We start from the raw sequence: 20,333 nt of genomic DNA, 5'->3' as shown, positions 1-20,333 counted from the left end.
TATAATTTTTATAAGAATGTATTGAGCTTTTTATTCATAATCTAACAAAATTATTGAAGTAAGGAGATATATGGAGACTTTGCTAAAGCTCAGGAAGACACAGGGAATCACTTATTGTTCTCATGTAGCCCAGAGAGGTTGATAATGCAAAATGTTTTAGCCTCAAATTTGTGCATTTACTTAACACTGCTATGGGTATTTTGGGATTCTTTATGCCAGTGGGGGTGCAAAGTGGGCTTGTAGCAGTGTATAAAGACATCTTTGATTGTTACATCTGGCATCTAGTGGGTATAGGCCGTGAATCTCTTAAACATCCTACATGTAACAGGACAGCCGCTACAACCAGGATTTTTCTGACACAAATGTCAGGAGTATTAATGTTGAGAAACCCTGGTATATGGTGAAGGAAAAGATGAAGATAATATGATATTCTTATATTCTAAGTTGCTGATGGGTATTTGGGAAGATAATACACTAGGGAAGTTAATACTACACAGTCTGGTGGTCTTCAGAAAAAAAAAACATCTAGTGAAGAAAAAATTCTTCACTTATTCTTCCACTGAAGTTTATTGAGAGCTTACCAAGTGCCGGGCATTGTCTGAGATGCTGAGGAAACCCGAGTGAGCAAAACAGGCAGACACTGCCTTCATGCAGCTCCAGTACTAATGCGGTGTACCAGTAAATTAACAAATACATAAAATGGGACATGGAGGAGCAGTAGGGTAAACAAAGTAGAGTAATGGAGTACATAGGGCAAGATGGGGTTGGGATCAGGGAGCGTGTTAAGACTGGATGGCCATGAGAGACATTAAGCTAAGAATTGAGTGACAGCAGGAGGCAGCCAGGTGAAGAGTGTTCTAGGCAGAGGAAGCAGGTTGTGTAAAGGTGTTAAGGTGGAAGTAATTGTGGCATGCTGAGGAGAACCTGGAACCTGTGGTTGGGCAATGGTCCAGAATGGGTAAACTGGGATGAGGCAAAATAGAGGAGGGAGGGGCTGGATCATGTTCATTTCTTTTCAGGCTGAATAATACTCAACTGTTTGGATGTATTTATCCATTCACCTACTGAAGGACATCTTGTTTACTTCCAAGTTTTGTCAATTATGAGTACAGCTGCTATGAACATCCAGGTACAGGTTTTGTTATGGATATAAATTTTCAACTTATTTAGGTAACTTCTGAGGAATATGATTGCTGGATTGCATGGTAAGAATATTTATGGTAAGAATATGTCAAACGGTCTTCCAAAGTGGCTGCATCATTTTGTATTCCAACAGCAATGAAGGAGGGTTACTGATTACTCCACATCCTTTGCCATTGTCAGTATTTTAGATTTTTCACTTTCTGATAAATGTGTAGTATCTTCTTTTAATTTGCAATTGCCTAATAATGTATGATTTGAACATCTTTTTATATGCTTATTTGCCATCCATGTATATTCTTTGGTGAGGTGCCTGTTCAGTTCTTTTGCCTGTTTTTTAATTTGGTTGTTGACTTTGTTGATGTGGAATTCTACCATTTCTTTGTACATTTTGGACAATAGTTCTTTATCATATATGTCTTTGATAAATATTTTCTCCCAATTTGTGGCTTGGATTCTCTTGTCATTCACAGAGAAGTTTTTAATTTTAATGATATCCACCTTATCAATTATTTTTGTGTGTGGATCATGCCTTTGGTATTATATCTAAAAAAGTCATCACCATACTCTTCTAGGTGTTTTATAGTTTTGCATTCTACATTTGGGTCTAATCCATTTTGAGCTTATTTTTCTAAAGGATGTAGGGTCTGTGTCTAGGTTCTTTCTGTCTTTTTTTCTTTTCACATGTTGATGTTCAGTTGTTTCAGCATCATTTGTTGAAAAGATTATTCTTCTCATCATATAACCATTGCTCCTTTGTCAAGGATTAGTTGACTGTATTTGTCTAAAACTATTTCTGGGCTCTCTCTGTTTATTTGTTTGTTCTTTAACCAATTCCACACTGTTTTGATTACTGTAGCTTTAGAATAAGCCTTGAAGTCAGGTAGTGTCAGTCCTCTGAGTCCTCTGATCTTCTTCTTCTTCTTCTTCTGCTTCTGCTTCTGCTTCTCCTTCTGCTTCTTCTGAGAGAGAGAGAGATCCAGAATGAGTGGGGGAAGGGCAGAAGGAAGAGTTTGAGAGAGGGAGGGAGGGGGAGAGAGTGAGAGAGAGGGAGAGGGAAAGAGAATTTTAAGTAGACTCTATGCCCAGCTCAGAGCCTGACAGGCCAAATCCCACAACCCCACAACCCTGGGATCATGACCTGAGTCAAAATCAAGAGTTGATGCTTAACCAACTGAGCCACCCAGGCTCCCTGTTCTTATTCTTTAATATTGTTTTGGCTATTTTGAGTCTTTAATCTCTCCATATAAACTTATAATCATTTTGTTGATATCCACAAAATAACTTACTGAAAATTTTATTAGAATTGGTTTAAATCTACAGATCTAATTGGGAAGAACTAGCATCTTGATGTTATTGAGTCTTCCTATCTGTGAATGTGAACTGTCTCTCCATTTATTTGGTCTTCTTTGATAATTTCTATCAGAGTTCTGTAGTTCTCATTCAGATGTGATGCATGTTTTTTTTAGTTTTATACCCAAGATTTCATTTTTGGAGGTGCTAATGTAAATGATAGTGTGTTTAATTTCAAGTTGTACTCGTTCATTGCTGGTATAGAGGAAAGTGATTGACTTTTGTATATTAACTTTGTATCCCTCTGCCTTCCTAAGAGAGCTTTTAAGTTCCAGGAATATTTTGGGTCAATTCTTTTGATTTTCTACCTAGACAATCATGTCATTTATGAGCAAATACAATTTTATTTTTTCCTTTCTAATCTACGTACCTATTATTTCCTTTTTTGTCTTACTGTATTAGCTAGAAAATATAGGACAATGCTAAAAAGGAGTGGTGAGAGGAGACATTTTTGCCTTAGTCTTGATTGTAGTGGGAATGCTTCTAGTTTCTCACCATTATGCATGATGTTAGCTGTAGTGGTTTTTTTTTAAAGATTTTTTTTATAATGTTGAGGACATTCCCCTCTATTATTAGTTTACTGAAAATATTTGTCATGACTGGGTGTTGGATTTCTCAAATAATGCTTTTTCTGAATCTCTTGATCATATGGATTTTTCTTCTGAGACTGGTGATATGATGGATTTCATTACTTGATTTTAGAATATTGAACCAGCTTTTCATATCTGGGATAAATTCCCTTTGGTTGTGGTGTATAATTGTTTTATACATTTTTGTCTGTTATTTGTTAATATTTTGCTTAGAACTTTTGCATATATATTTACAAGAGATACTGGTCTATAGTTTTCTTGTGAAGTCTTTGGTTTTGGTATTAGGGTGATGCTGGCTTCATAGAACAACTTAGAACATAGAACAACTACTCTTATCTTCTGAAAGAAATTGTAGAGAATTGGTAGAATTATTCTTTAAACGTTTGGTAAAACTTACCAGTGAACTTATTTGGTCCTGGCCCTTTCTGTCTTGGAAGGTTATTAAATATTGATTCAGTCCTTTTAGTAGATAGAGGCCTCTTCATGTTATATTACTTTTTGTGTGAATTTTGGCAGATTATGTTTGTCAAGGATTTGATCCATTTCATCTAGACTATGATTTGTGGGAATAATATTATCATTGTAAGACAATTACAAAAACATCTGTAGTTGGGGGTGCCTGGGTGGCTCAGTAGGTTAAGCATCCAACTTTGGCTCAGGTCATGATCTCATGGTTCCAGAGTTCGAGCCCTGCACTGGGCCCTGTGTTGACAGCTTGGAGCCTGGAGCCTGCTTTAAATTCTGTGCCTCCCTCTTTTCTGCCCCTCCCCTACTTGCTCTCTCTCTCTTTCTGTCTCTCTCTCTCTCTCTCAAAAATAAAGAAACATTAAACATTTAAAAAAATCTGTAGTTGGTAATTTCCTTGTGTTTTAAATTTTGTTTATTCCCCTACCCAAATGAGTCCTGAATGCTTGGCAGTAAAAATAAAATTGAAGAATACTTACTTCCCTATCTTTGGAGGTATTTGGAAATTGTAGATGAGACTCAAGACTCCCATCCCACTATTAGTCTTATGCATAGAGTGGTTACTGAAAGTAATAGGGCAAAGTAGAGACATAAAAGGAAGGAAAGGAGAAATGATGCCATGAATGTAATGAGAGAAAAGTCAAATATAATTAAGTAATAGAATTGAGTGGTATAGATTTATGGTGATAAATTCTGGGCTCTGGACTTCTGGATCTCTGGAGAGCTTTGGAATCATTGTAAAGTATTATATTGTTTTTCAAATATGTGTAGATTTGTTTTTCTTATCATAGTAAGTTCATTGCTTACATTTAACACCTGGCTTCTAATGTGCTTCTATTGTATTTGTTGTATATTATGTTTCCCTCCACTAGAATATAAACAGAAATTCTTGACTATTTTGTTTATTGATATATCTTACATGCCTAGAACAGTGGTTTTCTTTCATTTTTTTATAATATAGTTTATTGTCAAATTGGTTTCCATACAACACCCAGTACTCATCCCAACAAGTTCCCTTCACCCACTTTCCCCTCTCCCCCACCCCCATCAACCCTCAGTTTGTTCTCCATATTTAAGAGTCTCTTATGGTTTGTCTCCCTCCTTCTCTGTAACTTTTTCCCCCCTTTCCCTCCCCCATGGTCTTCTGTTAAGTTTCTCCTGATCCACATATGAGTGAATTCATATGGTATCTGTTCTTCTCTGCCTGAATTATTTCACTTAGCATAACACCCTCGAGTCCCATCCACGTTGCTACAAATGGCCAGATTTCATTCTTTCTCATTGCCAAGTAGTATTCCATTGTATGTATAAACCACATCTTCTTGATCCGTTTGTCAGTGGATGGACATTTAGGCTCTTTCCATGATTTGGCCATTGTTGAAAGTGCTGCTGTAAACATTGGGGTACATGTGCCCCTATGCATCAGCACTTCTGTATCCCTTGGGTAAATTCCTAGCAGTGCTATTGCTAGGTCACAGGGTAGTTCTCTTGTTAATTTTTTGAGGAACCTCCACACTGGTTTCCAGAGGGGCCACACCCGTTTACATTCCTACCAACAGTTTAAGAGGGTGCCTAGAACAGTGGTTTTAAAGGTGTGCTTTGCAGTCTTTTGGGGTTTTGTGAAACCCTTTCAGGGGATATGTAAGGTGAAACTATTTTCATTGTAATACTAAGACTTTATTTGCTTTTTTTTTCTGTGTTGATGCTTGCACTGATGGTACAAAAACAATGATGTGTAAAACTGCTGATGCTTTAGTGTGAATCAGAGTAGTGGCACCAAACTATAATAGTAGTCTACAGTTATGTAGACTGTATATAAAATATATTTATAAATATATACATATTTATACAGTATATAAAATATACTAGTAGTATATTTTACTGTCAGTCACTCATGGGGGAGGCGTGGTAGAGGGATTCCAGTTTCACTTAAGAGTGTTCTTGTGAAGCTGTAAAGATTATTAATTTTACTAAATCATGACTGTTGAGCACATGCCTTTTTAATATGCTGTGTGATGAAACAGGCAGTACCCCTAAGTACTTCTTCTGCATACTCAAATATTATGGTTGTCTCCAGGGGTAGAATTTGTGATTGAGTTGCTATGGAACATTATATTTACTTGAAATAACAACTGTGAGATAAACTGTAGTTTCAGTTCCAGGGTACTGGGGTATTTGGCAGATAGTTTATTCAAAAAAGAATGAACTGAACCTGTCACTTCAAGGAAAACAACTGATAGTATTTGTTGATGATGATAAATTCAAGCTTGCAAGTGAATTTAAAGTTTTGGAAAATTTATGTCTGTGAACTGGATAGTTTCCTAATACTTAAAGACTTCTCTACTGAGTTGGATACTGATATTAACTAATGTGATGTGAGTTTTCTTTGATATTGAATACGATGTGTTAATATTTTGAAGATGTTTATAACTCTCATGAAGCATTGTTAAAAAAATTACAGCATCAAGCATAGATTAAAAAAAAACAAACAACTTTTTAGCCAAGTATGAAAAGTTCACTGATACAGTTGGTTTCAGGTAAAAAATCATGACTAACCTCTAAGAAACTACCACTTACTGAGTTTTGGTGTTGTATTAAAGAATACCCACAACTATCTGGAAACATTATAGCAATGAACAGATCTGTGAGACTTTCGAGAGTGATCTGCTATGTGTGCCTAATGAAAAGAGTTGGGAGGACAAAAATGGATTGAGGGAGATAATTTAGTACACAGAAATTATAATAAATGCATTCTGAGAATAAAACCCATCGTGGATTTTGCCTTACCTTTCGAGTAAGTAGTGGCCCAGATGGACAGTCAGGGAGGAAGAGAATAGCTGTCATCTCTTTCTTATATATTAGTGAGTTTTTTTCCTTCTTTTAATATATTGGTAGCAAATTTGTGACATTTTTTTCTTAAACTTTAATTAATGTATGGCATTTAACCCATTTTGCCATATACATGATAGGAAGGAAACAACATGGAACAATTGGACAGATGATAAAGAGTTCTGCTGTCTCTGTAGGAAATAAGTAGCCCCTGACTGTAGTGATATCTCAGAATGTGTCATCTAATTGTTGTTAGGGCAATGCTGGCAAACTGAGTTCCTGCCAAACACCTGCAAGCTGGAAGGTACAAGGAGGGTAACCTGTGAGCCTCAGTTAGCCCATCTTACCTCACTGGTCTTTGCATTTCCCTAGCCTTCAGAGATTGTTACGATTCATGTCCGCAGCCCAGATTGTGATTTTCATGGTTGGAGGGAGGGTTTTATGGTGGATAGTGGAAACTCCAAGTGGCTGTGCAAAAGGGTATTGTGTGTAGGGTTGGAAAGCCAAGAAATTTTCTCCATTGAGACCCACTGACTTGTTTCCTCAAAGTCTGTTTCTTTAGTTTTGGAAGAAAAAACATAACTTTTCATCAGATGTGGTCTCTGGACCAACTGCATCAGAATCATCTAGGGAACTTATTAAAAGTACAGATTTCTGGGTCCTCAACCAATCTGCTGAATCAGACCTTCTGGGGATAGGGTGAGGGAATCTGCATTTAGAACAACTCTCCAAGTCTTATATACAATAAAATGTTTGAGAACCACTGGCATTTACAAGCCTTATTCTGGTATATTTGTATCAAAATGAAGGTGATATAATTCTGATGAAATTCTGAACCAATGAGAATGAATGAATGCAGATGTAAAACAGCATATTAAATCCTTCTTGTATTTTTGTATTTAGGGTATTAATGCTTCATTGACTGATAGCAAAAAAACTAAATGCACTAATTACTAAAGTCTGAAAGGTGTTAGGAGAGAATTCTGAAAACATGTTAGTTTTCTTTATCTTGAGGAAGGAGGACTTCTAGGTTTTAGCAAAAATGTCAGTTTTCATGATTTTGTGCTCTGGGCAAACTCTGAAATCTGCCTTTGTTGTGTAGAAAATGAAGCTCTTGGGAAAATAAATGCTTAATCAGAAATGCTAACAAGTTCTGGGTTCTATTTCATCTGTTTCAGTTAAACAAAAAGTTCCATATTGTCTTGGAGGGTAAGAAGATTAAAAAGTCATATGAAGATATAGTTTACTGTCTCAGTTTGTAGGTTTCCTTCTAACTCATATTTTGATTCATTTGTACTACCTCCTAACTTACATTTATTAGCTTCAGAATGTGACTGAGTTCAGTTCATGAAGAAAAGTTTATAAATATAAAGGCGAACGTTCAGCTTTGCTCGTGTGAGACGTTACCTGTTTACTATGTGGTCAACATGAAATGTAAACTAGGCAACTAAACTACCGTGTTACTTTAAGACTAAGTAGAAAGAGCTAACGGAGCATTTTTGGTATAAATATATGGAAAATATTCAATAAAACCAAAACTAAAATTAAAATAAACTAATACTAATTAAGATAGGCAAAGTCAGGAAATTCAGAATCTGTTTACATTGCCAGTTACAGCTAACTTTAGATAATAGTTCAAAAATCATATCACATATATTTTCCAATAAAAGAATCAAGGTGACATTCACTCTCCTATTCAGTTTATTGAATTCAGCTGAATTATTTCATTCAGTTGAGTTAATTAGTACTGATGTGACTTTGTTGTTATAGACTGAAACATGAACGGTGGAATTGGGAATAAAGATGGGGCTAATGCTAAGAATGACATCCTATAGCTTGTTTTGTTTCTGTTAAATAGTTTTGTTTTTCTTTTCACAAAAGTTATAATATGCTTGCAAATATTCTGAGCATCAGAAAGTGTACAAAGGTCATCTTTAACTACTGTTTGCATTTTGGTATGTGCTACATATTTTTTCTTAGTATTAGTGTACACTGCCATTACATATGTACATTTATGTGTTTATAATGATATGCAATATGTATACATGGGTACATATGTATGTACATTTCAAGTATGCTGATTAGGAAATTTTTTTACTGAACAATATTTTATAGACATCTGTTTTTTATGCACATAATTGTATGTAATTTATATCACATTCCATTTGTTATTATATTTCTGCATGATATTTTATAATTTGCATGTGTTATAATATATTCAATGATTCCCTTATTGATGGGCATTAGATTGTTTCCAATGTTTCCACATTTGTAATCAATATACTGTAACCCCTTGTCTGAATGTTTTCTTAGAATAAGTTCCTAGAAGTAGAATTGCTGGTTAAAGGAAATGCCTATTTAAAAATTTGAGATATATTTTTAAGTTGTATTGTCCCCAGAAATGTGCCAATTCTGTGTGTGCCACTACTGTGTGTGCCAATACTCTTATTAGCAATATCTTGAGAGTGATAACTTTGGAACATTATGAACAATACTGGGTTTTCTTAGTCTCTTGAATCTTTGTAAATATAACATGTCAAACATGGGATTCTTGGGGTACTCGGGTGGCTCATTCAGTTAAGTGTCCAACTCTTGGTTTCAGCTCAGGTTATGAATTCATGGTTTGTGAGATTGAGCCCCGTGTCAGTCTCTGCACTGGCAGTTGGAGCCTGCTTGTGATTCTCTCTCCCTTTTTCTCTGCCTCTCTCTCTCTTTCTCTCAAAATAAATATATAAACAAAAAAGGGGATTCTTACCTTAATCTTCATTTCTTTGATGTAGTTTCCAGAGACTCCTTGGAGCCTCTGTGTGTCCTGGGGATTGGTGGGCTGTTCAGTCATACCCTCACGTGGCAGGTACTGACTGAAGTTGTGAAGACAAACAGGGAAGGCAATGATCTCAACTGGTTACTAGATAGTTAATGAATGATGTCTTAAAGACACAAAACAGATTTGCTGGATGGAAAGTCACTTCTCCTTTTCCTTTCAAACCTTCTCTTTTAAGACCCAGCTTAAATAACTCTTTCTGCTCTTTTCCTTTGCAAAAATAATAGCATATTTAGTCATGGGTCCAAGCTTAATGACTTATCAAGAAGAGTTCAGATCTTTGAAATACTAATGAACTTATTTACCAATAATCAAATTATTGGCAATTTAATTTGCTGATTAATTAAATTAATTAATTAATTAATCTGACGTGATCCCAGAAATACCAGATCCTGCTTTCTAAAACTTGGGAGAGGGTTGGTAAGAGAAATCCCTCCATTCCTTCTTGAAAAGTCAATGTCTCTCCTCCTCTTTCACTATCTCTGTATCTTCTCCCTACCCCCTTCCAGTCACTGTCAGCTCCAAAAAGGTCAGTGGAATTTCTGGTCCTTCTGTTTTTTATCAGAAATCTGATTTTTCATTAGATTTTGGTCGTGTGTGCTTCACAAGACTTAGAAGTTTAAAGCACATTTGACTCTTTTTTTAGTCTATTTATTTACTCAGAGCACGCAAAAGTGCTCATGTGTAAGTGGCAGAGAAGTAGAGTGAAAGGGAGTGAGAGAGAATCCCAAGCAGGCTCCCAACTGTCAGCTGAGAGCCCATTATGGGGTTCGATCTCATGAATTGTGAAATCATGACCCAAGCCAAAATCAAGAGTCGGACATTTAACCGATTGAGCCACCCAGGTGCCCCGGAAACATTGGACTCTTAAGTGTTTACTACAGAACACTGAGATCCTGGTGGATAAATTTAATTGATATATACATGGTCACTTTTGGTCATGGCCCCAAACTATGAAGGATAAAATCCCCAGGTAGGAACCACAGTGAACAAGGGTTTCACTTTTTACAATAAAACTATTCAACAGTTGGCGTTTTAAACTTTGGTTTCCTATAAAAAAAATTAGTTCTGTTCAACACCCTGTTATTTTATTAACCTAATGTCGCCTTCAAAATATCTTTTTTTTGTTTTGTTTCATGCAGGCATTCTTACACCGAATGAACCAGTGTGCTGCCTCAAAAATTGACAAAAATGTAACAGAAGAGACAGTGAAGGTGAGGAGATGCAGTTTGCCCTCAACGCAAGCACACAGTCCCCTTGGATTACCCTCAGTACCAGCGTAAGCTCTGTGCCAGTCACTTGTGTGGGCTACGCTGAGAAAAAGGGAAACAACACTGGGAAAAGAAACAGAGGGTTATGATGATGGTGTAGAAGACGAGACTTTTTTCTTTTTCTTTTTTTTTTGTTTTTGGCCAAGGCCTTAGGACAGTTTGAAAAGAGGAAGGAAAACAAACCCAGACTGAGAACCTCAGAGTCTGTGAGAGGGAAGGGGAGGGGACCTATGTGTAAGAGAAAGGCCAGAGGTGGACAAATGCAACTTCCTGTCTCTGATCTCTAAAGAACAAATTATTTGGATGGTTCAATGGTGCAGAAGAAGTCCTCATAATATCTTCTATTAAGAAATAAATGTAAAAAAATTTCCTGTTAAGCTGCAGAGAAGGAAAATTATGAAGAGGTTTGTAAAGGAGGAGGAGTTAAATGAAAATTAATTGTACTATCGCTATTATTTAAATTCTATAAATCATCACTGATTTTTTTTGGTGCTAATTTGCTGTTTTCCTTTACTAAAAATTAAAAAAAATTCCAAGGATTTTATAGGCCCTTCTGACTATTATTTTCATAAATTAAACTTTCAAATTCTCTTCATCTCAGGAATATTTTAGTTTGTGTGCTTTTGGTTGAAAGCAAATGACACTTATTATTCAAATGACTTGAATACTTTGTCTCTCATATTGGGAACTCCAGACAGAAGAAAAGGCTCAGGACCTGTGGCTCAGGGAGGACAATAAGATTGCCCGGTTCTCTGTAGCTCTTCACTTTGGCATCCAGGTTATCAGCTTGACGGTGGGCTGGCTCCTCCCACAGCTGCAAAATGACCCTGTAGCTGTCCCAGCTGTCACTTCCAGGCACAGCACCTTTCCAGAGCAGGGAAAAGGGCTGTCCATTCTAGGATGCCTTTCTAGAGAGCAAAAAACCTTTGTCCCCCACAGCCTGCCAGCAAATCTGCCTGCACAATTTTACCTGCTGCCCATTTTCGTTAATAGGGTGGGGACTGTCCTGCTTGGATTTAGTCACTCAAGCTTTTCCTGAGAGCCAGGAATAGGTTCCTGATTCCCAGAGTTGTGTGGGAGTGGGGAGGATGTCCAGACAAAATTGGCACTCTGATGGCTGGCTTGCTATGCCCTGAAGTTTTCAGCTTGGAGATAGACTACTGTATTCCCATGGACTTATTTGTTGTATTTTTGTTTGTTTGTTTGTGTTTTTGTGGATTTTTGTTGTTTTTTGTTGTTTTTAACCTGCTTCACTATTGCACTTACTTACATGTATTTGCAGATGCTGTTCTCAAACATTGAAGATATCCTTGCAGTACATAAGGAATTTTTAAAAGTCGTGGAAGAATGCCTACATCCAGAACCTAATGCCCAGCAAGAAGTGGGAACCTGCTTTCTTCACTTTGTAGGATAAATTTCTGTTTATTTTAAAAGTTCTTTCCCCTTAGATTTTAAGGTCTAACGTTTGGCACAAGAGTATGTGGGAATTCAGCATTAGAAGTAAAATGTGACACCAAAAGTTTGGGGTCTTTTAAGGCCAATGAAATCTTCTACTTAGAGCCAGAAAGGGGTGAGGGCCTCACATCATCCATTTTATTCAGTGAAGAATAAACAGCCTTTTCTTTTTCCCAACAAGTTAGTTCTTCGCATGCTCTGTAGCTTTGAATTCTAATGAATATTCAGGCTGTTCATAATGAATGGATTTTTATGTTTCTCTCAAACATAGAGCATTTCCCTTTTGAGGCAGAAAATCCTTACTTTTATAATGGCATGATGAGCCTTTTGTTAGTCAGAATATTCCCTTGTTAATCGACTGGTGACAAACCTGCGGGTGGACAAATCCTGTCACTCTAGGTACACATATGCCAGAGTCTGAGTTTTTCTCAAGGATGGTTCCTCAGAAGGTTGTACTGAGCCGTACAGAAGAATAACCAGTCAGGGCTCAGGTGTTTCAAATTATACATCATGCTTGTGTGATCATTTGTGTCTCCCTGGACACGATAGTTGAAATTATTTGTGCAGTCAATTTGGAAAGTAAAAAGTCACCTGTAAAATGAAAATTATTTTTAGAAGTGAAGGCATTCATACTAAAAATAAAAATAGTGCTGCTATGTATATATATTCCATTGATGCTTACTTTCAGAATGCCAATCTGAATCCATTTATTTATTAAAATGCTACATAATTAATGTTTTATTTAAAACTGTGGAAGTGTGTTTTGTCAAAGAAATCAATTTTTGTTTATTTTGATTTCTTTTTTTTAAAGTTTATTTATTTTTGAGAGAGGGAGAGAGAGAGGACAAATAGGGGAGGTGGAGACAAAGAGAGGGAGAGAGAATCCCAAACAGGCTCCACGCTGTCAGTGTAGAGCCCAGCGTAGAACTTGAACCCACGGACCATGAGATCATGACCTGAACTGAGACCGAGTCAGATGCTTAACCAACTGAGCCACCCAGGTGCCACAATTTTTGTTTATTTTTATTTCTATTTAATCTTTGGGGTATGTGGGTGGCTCAGTCGGTTTACCATCAGACTTTGGCTCAGGTCATGATCTTACAGCTAATGAGTTTGAGCCCCGCATCATGCTCTGTGCTGACTGCTCGGAGCCTGGAGCCTGCTTCGGATTCCATGTCTGCTTATCTCTCTGCCATTCCCCCATTCACGCTCTCTCTCTCTCTCTCTCTTTCTTTCTTAAAAATAAATAAACATTAAAAATGTTTTATTCCTATTTAACCTTTATAAATGTAACCATATGTAGTTTCTAGATCTATATTTCTGTATGTAGTGAGCAGACTGCATGCTTTTTTAATACTCAGGAAATATTTCATAAATTATATTAAAAGGAGAAGCTCTTTGGGCATAGCAAGATCAAGCTGTGCTTTCCTTGGGCATGACTGGAAATCACGCATGTTTTTGTCCACTTAATCCAGACTGTTCCTTTTCATGAAAGAATTCAAATCTTCTGCCAGCTGGAGTATTTGCTCTTTCAGTCCGGTCCTGCACATGGGAATCTTGCACTCTGACATCCATTTCCTCAGTAACACACTATGAATCTGTCATCTGTGAATTTAGCTCAACTGTTTCTGAAGTTTGTTTCATTCTGGGTCATATCATCTCTTGAAATAAGTAATTCAATACATTTTCTACTGGCTATATAAAATAGCATTCAGTGTTGCTTTCCAGATGCTGTTTTTGAAATTTCAGAGGATATACTCCTGTTTTCATATTGATCAATACATTTTCTGTGTCTTCCTTTTATTGATGTGGCTTTGAAAGATATAAAGCATAGCCATTTGGAGAAAAATCTAGTGATGGAAGGATACTTAGAGATCATGATGGTGAAATGACTCCTTTTTTGAAAGTATCCCTTTGTAGCAAATATGAAAGTTGTTTGTTTTGTTTCTACTTGACCACTTTTAGTGATAGCTCTAACATTAGAAAATCTTTATGTTAATCCTTAATCTGCCTACCCACTGCCCATCAGTGCCCTTGCAATTTCTATCCAGTGGTCCTAGTTTTATGTTCAGAGTTGTGAATCCTTTATAGTATAACAGCTATCTGAAAGTAGTAACCATTTCCTTTATGATACTAACAAATACCTCTTTTTGAACTGACCTCTCATATGTAGTGTCTTCACAGTCTGTCACTATCTCAGTCACTTGTTGCTGAGTATTTTCCTGTTTGTGTCCTTCTTAAAAAAAATGTTTTAATGTTTATTTTGCTTTTGTGAGAGACAGAGACAGAGCATGAGCAAGGGTGGGGCAGAGAGAGGGAGACACAGAATCAGAAGCAGGCTCCAGACTCTGAGCTGTCAGCACAGAACCTGACGCAGGGCTCGAACTCACGAGATATGAGGTCATGACCTGAGCCGAAGTTGGCCGCTTAACTGACTGAGCCACCCGCGAGCCCCTGTCTGTGTCCTTCTTAAACACAACTGTCCAGATTAGTGCATATTAATGACAGGATACTATGTTTCTCTATTCCTATATAGCCTGCACATGCTTTTCCCTCTACCCCAAATGCTTTCTTTCTTCTCACTGCCTGGGAATGATGGATTAATCTCTCTGGACCTTGCTCAGATATTACTTTTTTTTTTAAAGTTGTATCTGAATCCTCTCAGTAAAGCTAAGTACTCTCTTCTCTGTAATTGTTACCATTTGGTTCATTTACTTCTTAATGCATACATCATATTGGACTCTAGTTAATATAACCTATCCCTTTCCTTAGGCTATTCTTTATGGGTCAGAGAAAATCAATAAATCAAATGTATTTATATATATACACACAGTAGAGCTCCCAAAATATAGTAAACACTTCATAAAGTTTGTTCATAAATATCACACAGTTAGTATTTCAAAATGGCTAATAAAATGACTCTAATTTATCCTTGAATTCACAGAAAGACAAGTTTCGTATCTATGATGAATATTGTAGTAACCATGAGAAGGCACAAAAATTGCTTCTTGAACTTAACAAAATAAGAACAATCCGCACATTTCTTTTGGTAAGTATATATTTAAGTGTTACCACATGCTGTGATTTGTTGATAGGCTCACTAAGAGCCAAGGACTAGCATCAGTGTGGTGTAAAAACTACTTGTGGGGCAATGCTTTAAACATGTCCAGACTAGGAGGCTAGAGTCCTTTGATACTTGTCAGAAGTGAGACTTGGCAGGAGCCAATGGATGGGAAAATACTGATAATGCCCTATCCTGGTTGACTATGGATTGTTTGTGAGAACCATGGATTCCTAGTGCGGTAAGACGTATATGCTAGAGTTCACCATGGCTTTTATATCCCTCAACTCTGTAGGGTTTCATTTACTTCTGCTAAGAGAGCTAGAAGTAGGGCAGTCACAGGAAGGAAACACATCATGGGTATGGTAGAAAAGAAATTTAAAGATTGACTTTTCTCCTGCATGCATTCCTTATTCACTTTATTTAATTTCTTTACAATAGCACAAATAAATTCATATTTTGGCAGTAATTTGGCAAACTTAATTGCCAGTGAGGAACATACTGTAAGTGTTCAAGTCAGTGATATTCAGCAAATTGTAGAGTGGAGCAACCATCCCATTACGCAGTGATAGAGATTCCCAGCACCTCAGAAGGTCCCTTGTGCCTGTTTACAGCCCATCTCCACAGCCACTGTTAGCTCTAGGCAATCATTGGTTTAATTTCCATCTCCATAGATGGTCCTTTTCTGGATATTTCATATAAATGGAATCCTACAATGTAATCTTTTTTTATGCCTGGCTTCTTTTACTGAGTAAAATACTTTTTGAGATTCATCCTTATTGAGCATATATCCATATTCATTCATTTTTATTACTAGGTAGTGTTCCGTATGTATGGATATACCATATTTTGTTTATCCATTTGCCAGTATTTGAACAAGTGACTGTGATTAATGATGGACCTTGAAGATACTACACATGAGACATCATTTTAGACAGAGATGTTTGTTAGTATAGAAAAGTCATGAAATGTTCAGTTTGGGCTACTATAAACAATGCTTTTATGAACATTCATGCACAAGTCTTTGTGTGGGTATTTTCATTCTCTTGGGTAGACGCTTAGAGTGGAATTGCTAGGTCATAGTAGATTTATGTTTACCTTTAAGAAACTGCCAGAGTGGCTGTGTCATATCAACCAGCAATGTACAAGAATTGCAGTTTCTCTATATCTTTGCCAACATATGGGTTATGAGTTCCAATTATAACTGTGCTAGTGGATGTGTAGTTTCTCTCAAGGTGATTCTTAATTTGCATTTCTCTCATGACCAATGATATCAAATATGCTTTCATGTTCTTGTTAGCCATTCACATATCCTGTTTGGTGAAATGCTTCTTCAAAATTTTTCATTTTTAAGTTGAGTTGTTTATCTTATATTGAGCTGTGAGTGGTCTTTAATTCAGATACAGCTTCTATATCTGCTGTGTAGTTTGCAAATGTTTCTTACTAGTGTAGTTTGTTCAGTTAAAAATATTATCTTTTGAAAATCAAAAGTCTTACACTTTTTGGTGTCCAACTTACTAAATTTTGTCAATATGAACAAGTTTTTGTTATGTTTAAGAAATCTGTATTCAGGTTTTATACTTACTTTGTTAAGTTTATTCCCAAGTATTTTACTGTCTTTGATGCTGTTGTGATTGGAATTGTCTTAATTTCATTTTTGGATTGCTCACCAGTGGACAGTCACATAAACATTTGACTTTTATTTAGTTTTGCTTATTGTGTATTTTTGTATCTTGTGGTTTAAACTGATGTATTAGTTTTAGTAGGGTTTTGTGTGTGTGTGTGTGTGTGTGTGTGTGTGTTGATTCTTTAGGATATTTTACATATAGGATCATGTCATCTGAGAGTAAAGACAGTTTTACTTCTTCCTTTTCAATTTGGACATTCTCCCCTCTGGCTTTTTGCACTGACTTGTTAGAACCAGTATACTTTTGAATAGAAGTGGTTAGAACAGATACTCTTGTCTTGTTTCTGAACTTAGGGGGAAATCATTCAGCTTTTCATCATTATGTATGTTACCTGTAAGTTTCTTCATAGAGGTCCTTCTCAGGTTGAGGAAGTTCCATTATATTCATAGTTGATTGAGAGGTTTTTATTGTGACCTTTTTGCCTTTTCTAATACAAGTGTTTAAAGCTAAGAATTTTGCCCTATGCATTGTTTTAGTTTGATTCCATAAATTTTGACATGTGTTTTCATTATCATTCAGGATTTGAAAATGTCTAGTTTCCTTTGTAATATCTTTAGTCTGTTTTTTTTCATGTATTAAAAAATTTTATTTATTCCTGAGAGAAAGAGAGTAATCATGCAAACATATGAGCAGGGGAGGGACAGAGAGAGAGGGAGAAAGTGAATCCCAAGCAAGCTCTGCATTGTCAGTGAGGAGCCTGTTGGTAGAGCTTGAACTTCCAAACTGAACCATGATATCATGACCTGGGCCCAAACCAAGAGTCGGATGCGTAACCGACTGAGCCACCCAGGCACCCGTAGTCTATTTTTTATTTAGAGGTTTGTCGTGGGGGGTAATTCTGCATGGAACTTGTGTTTCTGCACATTTTCTGAGCAGTGGAACTGACTGTCTTTGTTTGGGCCTATATTTTAAAGGATGTTTATATCATGAACAGCTGCAGAAGGTAGAGATACCCTCTTCCTCCTCACCAGTGGACAGTGATGCCTGCTGCTGTCCTAAGAGAAGCATGTTTCTTAGCCATAGGTCTCCCGCCTCCTGTTATACATGTGCATGGGTCACCTGGTTTTCTTTGTCTTGGGATGTGGGAACTGGATCTTGGGAAACTGGCCCAAAATAGTGACTCTCTGGCTCCTGGTATTGCTGCAAGGAAAAAAAGGTCCTATATCTCTGTCTTGGGAGTTTTAGGTGTTCTTCTAGCATTCATAAATCTGTGGTAGGTTAACTTTAGCTTTAGAATCTTAGAATCATCACGGTTTTGCCATTCTATTATTTTATTTCCCAGTATGGGAATTTTTCAAATATATTCCTGTAGTTGATTTTTTAAATTTAATTCCATTCCAGTAAAAGAACATACTTAAACTGTTTAAATCCTTTTAAATTCATGAAGACATTTTTATAGCTTAGCATATGGTCTGTCCTGGAATTTCTTTTTTTTTTTTTTTTCTCTGTATGTTCCATGTGTGCTTAAAAACTAGGGATACTCTGCTGCTTTTGGGTGGAGTGTTCTATAAATGTTAGGTCATTTATGTTCGTAGTGTTGTTCATGTCTTCTGCATCCTTTCCTCTAGGTGTTCTGTCAGTTACTGAGGGTGGGCTATTGAAATCTATGGGTATAATTGTTAAATTGTCTAGATTGCCTTTCAATTATGTCAGTTTCTGTTTTATATGTTTTGGGGCTCTGGTGTTAAATATGTATTCATTTAAAGTACTTGTATTTATACCTCTACTTATCATAAAATGTTTTTCTTTGTCCCTAGGGATATTGCTTTTCTTTAAATCTATTTTGCTTGATATTATTATAGCCATGACAGCTGTCATACTGTTTGTATGTTATATCTGTTTCCATTATTTTACTTAACAAGCAATATATATGTTTGAATCGAAAACATGCCTCTGAGAAACAGTATATGGCTGGATCTTGCTTTTTTGTCTAGTCTGACAATCTCTGCCTTTCGATTAGAGTGTTCAGTTCATTGACCTTCAGTGTAATTATTGATATTATTGTGTTGATATATATGATTTTATTGTTTTTTCTGTATGTGTGTTTTTGTTGTTGTTCCTCTGTACCTTCTTTACCTTCGTTAGTGTACTGTTTTACTTCCTTTGTTGTTTTTTTAAAACTACATATTTAAAGTTTTTTAGCAGGGAAGTGACTGCTCTTTTACAACAGTATGTTCTTACAAATCTTAATTTATCAAGTCTGTTTCCTAAAGCTGGTTATTTTTGTTTGTTATATTTGTTTTGTTTTTAGTAACTCCTAGACTTAATTTGAGAACCTATGACTCTTTTGTGACTCTTATCTGTGCCGCTGATATCTTTACTCAGTTTTATGTCTTATAAGTTAGCCTTTCTTTTTAGGGGTCCTATGCCACTGAAATTTTAGGTCTCTTTATAAAGTGTTTGAACCCTGCTGTCTTATTAAATCCGTTCTGTTCTCAGCACACTTGACTCTTTGTTCACCTTGGTCTAGTTTACTGATTGAATTGTGTCAAGCCACTCCAGAAAACTCTCAAGAGTGCTCATTTTAGGTGATTCAACAGCCATAGTCTGGTAGGAAACCTGACTTTTATAATTCTTGCCCTGGCACTACATAGCCCTTAATTATCTGAATGACTTTAGGAAATTCATTACATCGCTGGTGTCACTTTGCATTTCCATAAAATGGGGATAATAACAATTACACTTTGAAAAACAGGTAAGGGTTTACAGATTTGATGATGATCCTATTTGGGGCACTTGGATATGCTTCTACCTCAGTAAGTTTTCATGATCAGGAAATCTCTGGGAGCTCATTTAGGGGACATTCTTTGTGTAGATATTAGAAGAGAGCTGGCTTTCGTAAGCCAGTCTAAAGTGGCAACCAGCCTCTGCTATTATGAAGACAGTTCATAATCTGTCAGTACTAATAGACAAAGAAATAAAAGTGTGTTAGGCAGTCATAAGTTTCTTAAGGTACTTCAACCCAGAGCCAAGAAAAGGGAGTGGCCACATCTATAAGGGTGCTAACTCCTGCTGGGATACTGAAACATCACTGGAAGTCTAGTGAGATGTACATAGTTGTGTTTCATATGATTCTTGTGGAGATAATACCATGCAGAGGTGGAAAGAATATTTTGATAAACTGATTGCAATACGAGATGAAGCCTCTCAAAAAGCATGCTTTTGTCAGAACCTTTATTTGCTGTTCTGACTTCTAAAGTGTCTGGGGGAAGTTAAAGTCATGGCATTAGTTGTGCTGATTTGAATATACAAATTGGAGCTAAAGCAAGTTGTTCAAGATGGGGAGGGTTTCTGCTATTACCCTCAGTCTTTCCTTTCCATCCTTTCCTCCTTGGTACTTCGTTTTCTCTTCTCAATGAATATGAAACAGCAGTTTTAAAATGGTGGTATAAAGGTAGCTAAATTATCAATAGGATATTTGAGGGGCCCTTTTTTCCCTTCATTACATATTTATGCCTGCTTTCTCTCTGCCAGTTACTCTGATAGACACTGGAGAAACAAGTTTTGGCATCAGTTTCAAATCTTTTCTTTCTTTCTTTCTTTCTTTCTTTCTTTCTTTCTTTCTTTCTTTCTTTCTTTCTTTCTTTCTTTCCATCCTTCCTTCCTTCCTTCCTTTTCTTTCTTTTCTGTTAATGAAGCTTTGATGCTTCAACCATT

The 20,333-nt window shown here is 36.5% G+C and overlaps 1 protein-coding gene across 1 annotated transcript in view; it reads left to right on the top strand.

Moving 5' to 3' along the window:
- The window catches only part of PREX2 (phosphatidylinositol-3,4,5-trisphosphate dependent Rac exchange factor 2), a 288,146-nt gene that overhangs the window by 60,302 nt on the left and 207,511 nt on the right, over positions 1-20,333 (top strand). The window contains exons 2-4 of the mRNA XM_077752494.1: positions 10,344-10,415; positions 11,755-11,877; positions 14,872-14,976. Of these exons, the coding sequence (XP_077608620.1) occupies positions 10,344-10,415; positions 11,755-11,877; positions 14,872-14,976 (300 nt within the window). The remainder of the gene's footprint in view (positions 1-10,343; positions 10,416-11,754; positions 11,878-14,871; positions 14,977-20,333) is intronic.

The sequence above is a fragment of the Crocuta crocuta genome, unplaced genomic scaffold (assembly GCF_008692635.1).
Source record: "Crocuta crocuta isolate KB4526 unplaced genomic scaffold, BGI_CrCroc_1.0 scaffold141, whole genome shotgun sequence".
NCBI classification, from domain to species: domain Eukaryota; kingdom Metazoa; phylum Chordata; class Mammalia; order Carnivora; family Hyaenidae; genus Crocuta; species Crocuta crocuta.
Note: the sequence above shows the minus strand (reverse complement) of the source record. Positions and strands in the feature narration are given on the sequence as shown.